Below are 12415 nucleotides of genomic sequence, written 5' to 3'. Positions count from 1 at the left end.
ATTCAAATCTGCTTAAAATCTCATTAAATTAAAATTTTCAACTTCATTTCTATTAAGAGGTTGCTGAGATGTTATAATTTCTGGAATGCATTTACAATAGTCAGAAAATGAGTTGGCCCCTACTATTTGAGAAATGACTAGCTGGCATTAACAACAACCTATGCAGTTGTAGAGTCGAGGGGAAGGGAATTGATGGTGCAGCTTGAAACTAAATGAAGACTAGATCTGGGACGCATGTTGTAGAATATATGCAATCTCCTAGTTTAACTGGTGTATGGTTTGGGCCTGAAGTATACCTTGTGCACTGGCAGATTTCTGTATTTTTGAATAATTGCCCTATTATTAGATATTATTTATTGTGCTCATGTCCCCTGAAAACACAAACACTTCAAAAAATAACTGAAGTTTTCCCCATCTGCAAAGGTTGGGTAGCTAGAACACTTGAGTTGGCTGTCAGGAGGTCAAGGGTGTAGTCACAGTTGTGTCAATGATTTCTTGTTTAATCTTGGACAAGTCAGTTGGACAGATGGTGTTTGATACCAGCTGTAAATGTATATGGCAAGCCTTACTTTTAAATCCGTGGATATAACTTCTGAGATTTACATTTTAAGATATTATTTTGTATTCCTTGGTTTTATATTTCTTTTCTTTAACATTAAAATCTTCCAAAAATTTCCTCCACTCTTATTGCACAGCTGTCCAGATTACATACTAAATGAGCAAAAGCATCATTTTAACATAATGATGTTTTTTTAAAAGGCGTGGTTTTTTAATTTTTTAATTTATTTATTTTCAAGCTTGGTTGACATTGGAAAAGTATTTTGGGACAGCATAGAGGAGAATTCTAGAGCAATCTCTCTCCTCTCTCTATTTGATATAGAAATGTAGCCGGGTTAGTTTGGTGTCGCTGAAACAAAAAAACAGGACTATGTAGCACTTTAAAGACGAACAAGATGGTTTATTAGGTGATGAGCTTTCGTGGGCCAGACCCACTTCCTCAGATCAAATAGTGGAAGAAAATTGTCACAACCATATATACCAAAGGATACAATTTAAAAAATGAACACATATGAAAAGAACAAATCAAATTTCAGAACAGAGGAGGATGGGGGGGGGGGTGAAGGTAAATGTCTGTGAGCTAATGATATTAGAGGTGATAATTGGGGAAGCTATCTTTGTAATGGGTAAGGTAATTAGAGTCTTTGTTCAAACCTAAGCGTAAAGTGTCGAATTTGAGCATGAATGACAGTTCAAAGGATTCTCTTTCAAGAGTATTCTTGAAAGGCTTTTGAAGCAGGATGCAGATAATTAAGTCGTTGAGACAATGTCCTTTCTGGTTGAAATGGCAAGAAACTGTTTTTTCTTTGTGATCCTGTCTAATATCTGTTTTGTGGGCATTGATCCTTTAGAGAAGTGTCTGAGATGTTTGTCCAATGTACATAGCAGACGGACACTTTCGGCACATGATAGCATAAATTATATTTCTGGATGCGCAGGAATATGTGTTCTTGATCTTATAACTCACTTGGTTAGGTCCAATAATGGTATCAGCAGAGTGAATATGTGGACAAAGCTGGCAACGGGGTTTGTTGCAAGGGAAGGTACCAGGGTTGGTATTAGTGTGGTATGTCCTGTGGTTGTTGGTAAGAATCATCTTGAGATTAGGTGGTTGTCTATAGGAGACTATGGGTCTGTCTCCCAGAGCCTCTTGGAGTTTAGTATCCAGTAGGCTGTAGTTTATTGATAATGTGTTGGACAGGTTTAAATTGGGGGCTGTAGGTGATGACAAGTGGTGTTCTATTGTTGGTTTTCTTGGGTCTGTCTTGAAGTAGATGGTTTCTAGGTATTCGTCTGGCTCTTTCAATTTGCTTTTTTATTTCTCCGGGTGGGTAGTTGAGGTTTATAAATGCTTGGTAGAGATCCTGAAGTTTCTGGTCTCTGTCAGTAGGATTAGAGCAGATGCGGTTGTATCAAAGGGCTTGGCTATAGATGATGGATCGTATGGTGTGTTCTGAATGGGAGCTGGAAGCACGTAGGTAACTGTATGCGTCAGTGGGTTTTCTGTAGAGAGTGGTGTCTAATTTTCCATTGCTGATTTGTACTGTGGTGTCCAGGAAACGGATCTCTCGTGTAGAATGGTCCAGGCTGAGATTGATGGTGGGGTGTAGGTTGTTAAAATCTCTGTGGAATGTCTCCAGTGTTTCTTGGCCATGCGTCCAGATCATAAAGATGTCATCGATGTAGCTAAGTAGAGAATGGGTTAAAGGGGACGGGAGTTGAGGAAATGTTGTTCTAGGTCAGTCATAAAGATATTCGCATACTGTGGGGCCATGCGTGTACCCATGGCTGTGCCGCTGATCTGGAGGTATAAGTTGTTCTCAAATTGGAAATAATTGTGGGTGAGAACAAAGTTACATAGGTCTGCTATCAGATTGGCACTGGTGTCCTCTGGGATAGTGTTTCTAATTGCTTGTAATCCGTCTTCATGTGGGATGTTGGTGTATAGAGCTTCTACATCCATGGTGGCAAGGATGGTGTTATCCGGGAGGTTATCGATGTTTTGTAGTTTCCTTAGGAAGTCAGTAGTATCTCGGAGATAGCTCTCAACGACTTAATTACCTGCATCCTGCTTCAAAAGCCTTTCAAGAATACTCTTGAAAGAGACTCCTCTGAACTGTCATTCATGCTCAAATTCAACACTTTACGCTTAGGTTTGAACAAAGACTCTAATTACCTTACCCATTACAAAGATAGCTTCCCCAATTATCACCGCTAATATCATTAGCTCACAGACATTTACCTCCCCCCCCCCCCACATCCCCTTCTGTTCTGAAATTTGATTTGTCCTTTTCATGTGTGTTCATTTTTTTAAATTGTATCCTTTGGTATATATGGTTGTGACAATTTTCTTCCACTATTTGATCTGAGGAAGTGGGTATGGCCCACGAAAGCTCATCACCTAATAAACGATCTTGTTAGTCTTAAAGTGCTACATAGTCCTGTTTTTTTGTTCTCTCTCTATGTCTAAGTAGTTGTAACAAGTCCATAATTAATTTTCGTTTTAACATCTTTAAAAAAAAAAAGTCTGATTTCTTAGATCAGTTGCTAAATATAATGCTCTTCAAACTCAGAACTTAGTTATAAGCTCCTTGAAGTTCATACTTCTGCTCGAGAAGGCAAGATGCAAGTAGAGCAGCTATGTGACTTGTGTAGCATACCTTCCTGACATGAGCTTCAGCTAGGAGAAGCAGGGACTCAGCTTTGACTTGGTGGCACAACTATGTGATACCCATGTTGGATTTCGTAAATTTTCTTTTTAACTTAGTTTGTATTGTAAGTATGTAATGGCTGGATGATTTTCCTGTTACATTTTTAAAATACTTGTAAATATTATTTCACAATTGAGTTTTTATGGCATTCTGATTGACTTTGTAGGTAAGGGAAGCTGCCCAGGCCCTATTGTTAGCAGAACTGAGAAGAATTGAACAGGTAGGGCGGAAGGAAACAATTGATGCTTGGGCTCCATATTTACCGCAATACATTGACAGTGTTATGTCACGTGAGTACTCTCTGTTTATCTTGAAATTAATTTTGTTAAAATATATGTATTAAGGAAAGTGTATAAAAAATATGAATACAGGCACAAACGAGTCTTGTCATATCTGTTGTTTAATGAAATCCCAAAATTTAGGTCATTAGCTGGCTTAGTAATCAAACTTTTCTCTTTATGAATGATCAGTTTCACATTCACAGATATGTGTTATTAATAATGTCCTTTTGAATGCTGTGATTTTTGTGTGTGTGTGTGCATGTTGCTTTATAAAGAAGGAGGAAAAAAAGATGGAGGTCCAACCTGTACAGTCTATTCCTAATCTAACATCTCTGTAAAACATCAATAATATTTCTGCAGCAATGTGTTACTGGGGGTAATGGAACCATCAAATTTGCATGCATCTGACGAAGTGGGTCTTTGCCCACGAACGCTTATGCTCCTACACTTCAGTTAGTCTATAAGGTGCCACAGGACTCCTCGTCGCTTTTGCAGGTTCAGACTAACACGGCTACCCCTCTGATACTTGATCAAATTTGATATTATTGTAAGTTTAGAGGAATTCCCTTTAACATCAGTGCTGTTTCATTACAGGCAGTCCCCGGGTTACGTACAAGATAGGGACTATAGGTTTGTTCTTAAGTTGAATTTGTATGTAAGTCGGAACTGGCTCCAGATTCAGCCGCTGCTGCTGAAACTGACCAGGGGCTGACTACTGGAAGCTGGAGGCAGAATTGCTCTGTCCCCAGCTCCTGGAATCAGCCATTGATCAGTTTCAACAGCGGCTGAATCTCGAGCCTGGGACAGAACAGCTAGGCTGCCAGGTAGGTCCCTGCAGGACCAACCCGGCAGCACCCCAGCTGCTCTACCCCAGGATCCACAACAAAAGCCTAGTCTGGTGAGGGTGGGGCGCACTAGCTGCGCCCCCCCCCCCCCAGCAGACCAGGGACACGGGGAGCAAAGCCGCAGCGGCGGCGGGGTGCCGTGCCTCTGAGGCTTTGCTTAGAGGCGCGGCACCCCGCCGCCGCTGCGGCTTTGCTCCCCATGTCCCTGGTCTGCTGGAGACAGTCCCCAGCAGACCAGGGGCACCCGGAGCAGCTTTTCTCACCCCGGAGGTCGAGGTGGCGGGACCGCTGCGCTCTGGGTGGTCCCGCTGCCTGCGAGCTCCGGGGCGAGAGAGCCCCCGTTCGTAAGTGCGGATCCGACGTAAGTCGGATTTGCATAACTTGGGGACTGCCTGTGTAGTATTTTATTAAAGATAATATGAATTTGTGTTATGTCCACTACGGAAAAGGCATTATAATTTTGTGAAAACAGCAATAATTTCCTGTAATCAAATAGGTACACAGTTTATGGCACAGGTATAATTTAATTCACTGCTAAAATCTGTAGCAGTAGAGTACACCAGAATTTAGTCTGCATTAATCGTGGAGATGAAAAATATGAACTAAGAAGTCTTTTTCCATTAATAATTTCTGTATCAACATTTCATAAAAGATTAGAACAAGGAATGAAGGAGAGTCTCATTAGAAACTACAGGAAACATGTACATTGGCTATACATAATTTCCTGACTTACAGTTTGACTAGACTATTCCAGCATCATAATGTTTCCTAAAACCATGTTAAGGAACTGTTTAAACACTGAAAAAAATTGAATCACTAAAATTACTTCGCATGCTAACATCATATTAATACTGACACTTTTTTTTTATTATTTTGCCCTACTTTTTTACTTAATGCCTCTTCAAAACCCCAACAATATTTTGGAGATTATAAAAGGTTTTTTAAATTTGAAATATTAAGTGCTGTTTTTGCTGACTACAGCTCTTCATATCTTTTTTTGAACTTACTACTAATAAAAACTGTACTGACTTACTATTTTTTGTTCTTTTAATGTTTTCTAGTGTAATAAAATAGTGAAAATGCACACAGTTCTCTAAATAGATACAAGAACTCAACTAAAATAATGAACTAACTTGTCCCTTATGAGTTACCTAGCACTTTTATTCATGCCTAGCTTCAGCAATTAGGCCCCATTCTTGCAAACTTTCTGTACCTGGTTAACAATTACAGCATAATCCCATTGAAATCAGTAATACTCATGATATTAAAGATAAGCACATTCTTAAGCATTTGCCAGATTCAGGCTTTGAAAGACTTCACTTTCTTGTATATCTTCTTGTTTAATAAACACCTTCCAAAGAAGCTACTCAGAACATGTCTCATTTACCCAGTTTTCAGAGATAGAAGATCTATTTGAATATAAGATAAATATTTCAATATTAATCAGCAGTAACTTCTCATGGTTTATAGTGTGCCATGTGCTCAACAAACAAATAATTGGCCAGTGCAGAAGTGTTTTCCAATGTTGAGCCTATGACAGTACGTTTTATACAGTAATGCCTATACATTGGTATTAAGGATAGGATCTACGTTGGCTGGTTGTTTATCTTCCTTCATTTTGAAATTATTCCTTGGCTTTTATCATTTTAAGTAAAAATCCTAAACAATAGTTATTTAATTTTTGTGTTAAACATATATTAAAACTCTCTTTAAATCTGGGGCGGGGAACCTTTTTTTGGGTTGGGGGTCAGACACACTGAAAAATCAGCCAGGGCCACACACATGTTAGAAGCAAAAGAAAAACAACCAAAAAACAACCCTCACTTGAGGCGGCTCCTGATTGAGACAGAGAAAGATCCTCCCTCACATTCCCCTCCCACATCAGTGCCGGGGGGGGGGGGAGGCAGCCAAATAGATGTGTGTTTCAGCCCCTGTGGTAGAGTAGCATGGGGGTGGGGTGAAACACCATCACAGGCTCCCCAATGCTTGGGGCACCCTAAGCCTTGGGGGCTGGCTACAGGCAAGCCAGGGGCCGCATCTGGCCCCAGGGCCTGAGGTTCTCCACCCCTGCTTTAAGGGGGATATCTTTGTTTCAGTTCTTTCCTCTGTATGGAAAGGTTACGGTCCCTTTTTAACTTCTGTTCTCTCTCTTCCCTCCCAAAATAATAATTCAAATGTAGTAATAGGTGCCAGGATGGATGCATTGGAAAATCAAGTTCTCTGTCTATAAAATGTACAGCAATAGCCATGGGAATCTCCTTGTGCTACCATGCTATTATGTCAAACATGACCAGAAGGACCTGCTTGTAGAGATGTGAGGATTATTTTACTTTGACCTCTCTGCTGAGTCTGTCTGGCAGCTCATGACATTGACAGTTTGTCTGGCTGAGACTAGATTTTGACCACCAATTCATTTCATGCAGGTTACTGAATAGATACTGTATAGCAGTGGTCACCAACCAGTAGATCAGGATCTACTGGTAGATCTTGGAGCTCCTGACAAGTGATCCTGACTGGTTTGGGCAAGAAGCTATCAAGTACTGCACTTCAGCTGCCTCTCCTCCCTCTGCTGTGCATCTCCTGCCCTTCTTAGAGCTTGCCTCCCCTCCCCTCTCCTGCAGTGCAGGGTAGGGAGAGGAGGGGGCATTGATGTCAGGATGCCCCCTCCCACTCTGTATTCTGTCTCTACAAAATGGAGCGGGGGGCACAATAACAGGGCTTGGGATGGAGGGAGTTTGCTGGCTGCTTTGGAGAGTGGTGCAGGGCCAGGGCAGGGGTGAGCCTGCCTTAGCCCCACTGCACCACCATCCAGGAGCCACCTGGGGTAAGCAGTACTGAGCTGGAGCCAGCTCCGAATCCCTGTCCCAGTCATGAGTCCCCTTTTGCATCCCAAGTCTCTGCCCTGGGCCCCCTGGCCCCAAACTCCCTTACAGATCATGTACCTTGAACCCCCTCCAGCACCCCAATCCCCTGCCCCAGGCTCAGCTCAGAGCCCCTCTCACCCTCCAAATCCCTTACCCCAAGACCAGAGGCTGTTCCCCCAACCCTTTGCCCCTGTCTGGTGAAAGGAACAGAAGATGGGGGGAGAGAGGGAAGGAAGATGGAGTGAGCAGGGGTGGGGGCACAAAGGAGGTGGGGCAAGGGTACTTGGCTTGAGGTAGATCCTGGATTGCACTTAAATTCAAAAAGTGATCTTGTGCTTAAAAAGGTTGGAGACCAATACTGTATAGTAACCAATTTTGGTCACTACCAACCTGGGCTGGATTTTAACCTGTGAACTGAAGGTGAAAGACACTATATCCTATTACCAATTTCCTTGAGCCATCTATTTCTTCTCATTACTTTGAAGCTCCCTCTCCCTTAGGGCACTTCGTGGGAAGGAGAGAAACATTGTATGTGCAATAATCCTTTAATAACTATTTCCTCTTAACTACTTTCTCTGAAGTTTTACTATATAGTTGACCAGATAGTTTCTTCTTTACATTTTTGAAATGTGGAAAAGCATGCACTGCAATGGTAATACTTTAAGTGGAATTATTAGATTTACAACATTTACCCCTCTGTTGTGCTGAAGTACCCTTATGTTATCTTGCTTTGCATTTGGAGATACAGCTATATAGGGTAATGAAGATTGCATTGGTGCAAAAGACAGAGGCGTTGTAGTCCTGGGCTAATAAAGGTTAAACTGAATTCAAAAGTGAGAGAAAATGTCTTTCTCATGATTAATCAACATTCATAAACTGGTATATTATGTAATATTATGTTTTTACTGTATTAAGTATTCCAGTAGAGTGTGTTTGTGTGTATATAAATAAATATTTCTTTTCCTCTGCAACCCTGTTAAATAGCTGGCAATTGACCTTACATAAAATAATTTATTTTCTTACCATTAATGTATACAGCACAATAGGTGGGATAACTGTACAACCTTCCTGAAATCTATTTTCTTAGACATTTGAAATGCTTTACGAGATCATCTATATGTCATAAAACACGATTTACCCAGAAACAGCCTTTTTTTCTTACTGCAAGTAGTTGCATAATAATATACAAACATTTCTATCTCATATAGAGAATTCTTTGTTTGTTTCAGAATTGAAAATGTATTAGCTTTAAAAAAATAAAATGTACACTTTGTGAATATTTCAGTGTGTGTTGAATGGACAAATTGAATTTCTATTCAGTAGATGGCTGTCTAAGTTAAATGCCAATTAATTTATGTAAGACATAGATTACATGGAACACACAACTAAAAAATATTACTAACAGTTCTATGCCTTTCAGAAGGTCAAGTTTAGATAACTGTAGCCTTTAGCCAGAGCTATGATATGTGTATTATTATTATTATTATTGGTGGTGGTTGTTGTTAAACACCTAAACACAAAATAAGGATTAAATAAAATACTGAGTTATGGCAAACCATCTATGGGTGGAAGGGTCTTCATTCATAGTTGTCGATATTAAGCAATTCTGTGTTTTTGGATTTAGTTTTGTAATTGACTTCGTTTGCAGAATACAGGTATAGTAACATTCATTAGGGAGTGGCTACTACTGATTATTACTAGTTTCTTTTCTCTAGAATGACTGAACAACCTTCTAGGATATAAGGTCATAGACATAATTATTTTTGTATTGTATGTGTTTTTATATATATATAAATTCTATTTACACTACCCAGTTGACTAGGATACTTTTGCCTTAAAAAGGACCATTTCACCAAAAATGTTAGTTAAAACAAGTGGCAGTAATTATTTTGATTATTTTCCAGTTATATGCAAATATACTGCTCTACTCATCACTTAAATCCTTATGTCTGAAACACTTATAGAATAATGTGCAGCATCATGTTGATGTGTCAGTTGCAAGCATAGCCCTTTGTTCTTGTAGAAATTTTAGTTTGTGTTTGTATTTCAGTTATGGAAGTAAGGATCTGTTTTAGTAGCAGCCAGTGATTTATTTGTTCAAAGAAAAATATTCTGTCAAGTGTTTAGTAAGAAAGCATGACATTTTTTAATCTGATATTTTAAAGTCTTTATAATGCGTATTGTTGAATCAGCAGATGAAAGCATTACATCTGTGTTGATACTAAAGTGGGACATTAGGACAAAATAATCATATAAAGGAACCTAAAAGTTACTAATAAATGCAGGAAATTATAAAATACAACGTGATTAAAAATACAATCTAGCATTTTGGGTAAAATAATTTGAAATGCAGATGTTAGTGGAATGGGCTAACTGTGAAAGCAGTAATACTTGAGGGAAAAAACATGAAAGTAATGATGACCAGCAAATTGGATTTAATCTTGCAATGAAATAAAACAATGACAACAGTGCAATTTTGGGCTGTATTAAGAGGCATCTCATTATTGCTTAGTAGGTTTGTGTTCCTTTTAAATGACCCTGGAGATATTGCAATTTAAAATAGCAGCCCATAGACTGCATTCAGAAATATGTTGACAAATGGAGAGGAAAAATAGAATGATTATGGGACTAGAATTACATTGTGCAGGAAGAGTAAGATAAAGGAGTATGCCAGGGATAAATTATGGCTAAAATAGTAAACATAAACATTTATTTTATGACAAATATAATAAGAAGGAAGAGGAATTGTTTAGATTGATTAAACTGAACATAACTAAGAATAAAGGCATGAATTTGTGCACAGGAAAATGTATGCTAAAATATAAGGGTGAGTACTCTGGCAGGTCTACATATAGAAGTTGGTATTGTTTTATTCAGGAAAGATGCTTGAGCAAAAAATGTTACCAGAAGACTTTTGCTTGACACAATATGTTACTTCACACTACAGGCAGTCCCCGACTTCCACGGATCCGACTTATGTCGGATCCGCAGTTACGAACAAGGCTTTTCTCGCCCCGGAGGACACGGACTGCGGGACCTCGCGGTCCCAACACCCGTGTACTCCGGGGCGAGAAAAGCTGTTCCGCGTCTCCCTGGTCTGCAGACCAGGAAGCCGCAGAGCAAAGCCGCGGAGGGGTTCGGGCAGCAGGGCAGCCCAGGCGCGCCTGGGCTGCCCGGCTGCCCGAACCCCTCCGCGGCTTTACAAAGCCTCGGTGGAAGCCGGCAGCGGGACAGGCCAGAAGCGCCTGGGCTGCCCCGCTGCCCGAGCCCCTCCGCAACTTTGCTCCTCGTCTTCCTGGAGACCCCCCAGCAGACCAGGGAGACACGGAGCAAAGCTGGGGAGGATGTGGGCGGGACCGCAGCGCATCTCCGCGGTCCCACTGGCCAGGTTTTCCTGGTCTGCTGGGGGGCCCAGCTAGTGCGCCCCCCAGCAGACCAGGCTTTTCTCGCTTGGGGTAGAGCAGCTGGGGCTGCTGGGTTGGTCCTGCAGCGCCGCTCCTCGGCGCTACTGGACCAACCGGGCAACACCCCAGCTGCTCTTCCCCAGGTGTCCCCAAGTCAGCCGCTGCTGAAACTGATCAGCGGCTGACTACAGGAAGCCCGAGGCAGAGTTGTTCTGCCCCGGGCTTCCTGGAATCAGCCGCTGATCAGTTTCAGCAGCGGCTGACTTGGGGAAACCTGGGACAGAGCAGCTGGGGTGCTGCCCGGTTGGTCCCCTCAGCGCCGCCCCTGCAGGGACCTACCTGGCAGTGCCTCAGCTGCTCTGTCCTAGGCGTCCAGATTCAGCTGCTGTTGAAAATGATCAGCGGCTGATTCCAGGCAGCCCTGGGCAGAGCAACTCTGCCTCGGGCTTCCTGTAGTCAGCTGCTGGTCAGTTTCAGCAGCGGCTGAATCTGGAAGCCAGTTCCGACTTACATACAAATTCAACTTAAGAACAAACCTACAGTCCCTATCTTGTACGTAACCCGGGGACTGCCTGTAATTATATATAAACTATTTATACAAAATGTTCATTCTTCCATTTGTATACAAGCTCCTGTTTAATTGCAACAAGTGACAAACACACAACAATCTTTTGCTAAAATAATATATTCTAGCCATATACATTTAAACAGGATAACTGATTTTTGAATCAATAAAGCTCTTGACATATAAAGCTGTCTTAACAAAACAAGCAGTAGTAGAGTGAAATTCCTTTTCCCCTGAAGCTAAGGGGAGATTTGGGCCAGGATTTCACATTTAAAGTTTAAACTAAATTGTAATTTGTCTGGCTATGCTGGAAGGAGGACAGGAGATACTGGATGCAATTTAATTGGGCCACAATTTTTATTAACTGCCAGGGCATACCCAGTTGATAGGAGTATACAGTGCAGGTAATTCCATGATTGTATCAGTGTATCCTGGGGAGTTTCTGTCAGCCCTTCACTTTCCCTAGCCCTTGTGTTCCTGGGAATTTACCATTCCCTCCTCGAATAAGGATTACGGTGGATTATAAAGTTTGGGGATACTGTACCAGACATAGGAGAACTGAAAATTCCCTCCCCTCTGTTTTTGCTCCTTTAACAAATACCTCCTATCCATCCTTTACCAATCCATTTGTCTGACTGCTGTATTCCTTTGCTATGGAGTAACTGCACTGGACATCTGCCCCATATCAGTATAAGGACTTGCTACATTATAGCCTAATTTGTATTCTGTGAGTGTGCCCACACCTGAGGCCCCTCTTCTGCTGAACTCAATGTGGAGAAGGAAAAAAAACCGCTATGCCGATCTCAGTATGGTGGGTGGGGAAAAATTCCTCTTCAACACCCATAAAGGGAGTGACTGGGTTTGTGCCCATAACAGATCCTGGCCACACCTGACAGTTCTCCATTTGTATGAGTGGGAGAGTGGGAGCTGTTCAGTTGGGTACAGATAAAAGAGGACTTCTCCTACTTAGCATGTACTTAAATAGCCCTATTCTATTCTGATCACCTGGGAGGAGGATGGGACAGCTTCCCTACAGCTTGCTGTGTGACTGCTGCAAAATAACTCTACAAAGTGCTTAATTTGTAATGAAAGAGGTGCTGAGACTCAAGCAATTAGAGGCTGGCACCTAAGCAATTTTTTCAATTTCGTAAGTGACCCGGTTAGACCAGAGGTGCTGGGGCCAAATT

The 12415-nt window shown here is 41.5% G+C and overlaps 1 protein-coding gene across 4 annotated transcripts in view; it reads left to right on the top strand.

The window, feature by feature from the left end:
• WDR7 (WD repeat domain 7) overlaps positions 1–12415 on the top strand; it is a 350838-nt gene that overhangs the window by 105146 nt on the left and 233277 nt on the right. For all 4 annotated transcript variants that reach the window (XM_014570212.4, XM_075932629.2, XM_006116571.4 and 1 more), the window contains one exon: positions 3436–3559. In XM_014570212.4, coding sequence (XP_014425698.3) covers positions 3436–3559 — 124 coding nt within the window. The remainder of the gene's footprint in view (positions 1–3435; positions 3560–12415) is intronic.

This window comes from Pelodiscus sinensis, chromosome 6 (genome assembly GCF_052426305.1).
Source record: "Pelodiscus sinensis isolate ZL-2025 chromosome 6, ASM5242630v1, whole genome shotgun sequence".
Classification (NCBI taxonomy): Eukaryota; Metazoa; Chordata; order Testudines; family Trionychidae; genus Pelodiscus; species Pelodiscus sinensis.
This window is presented reverse-complemented; position numbering and strand designations above follow the sequence as displayed.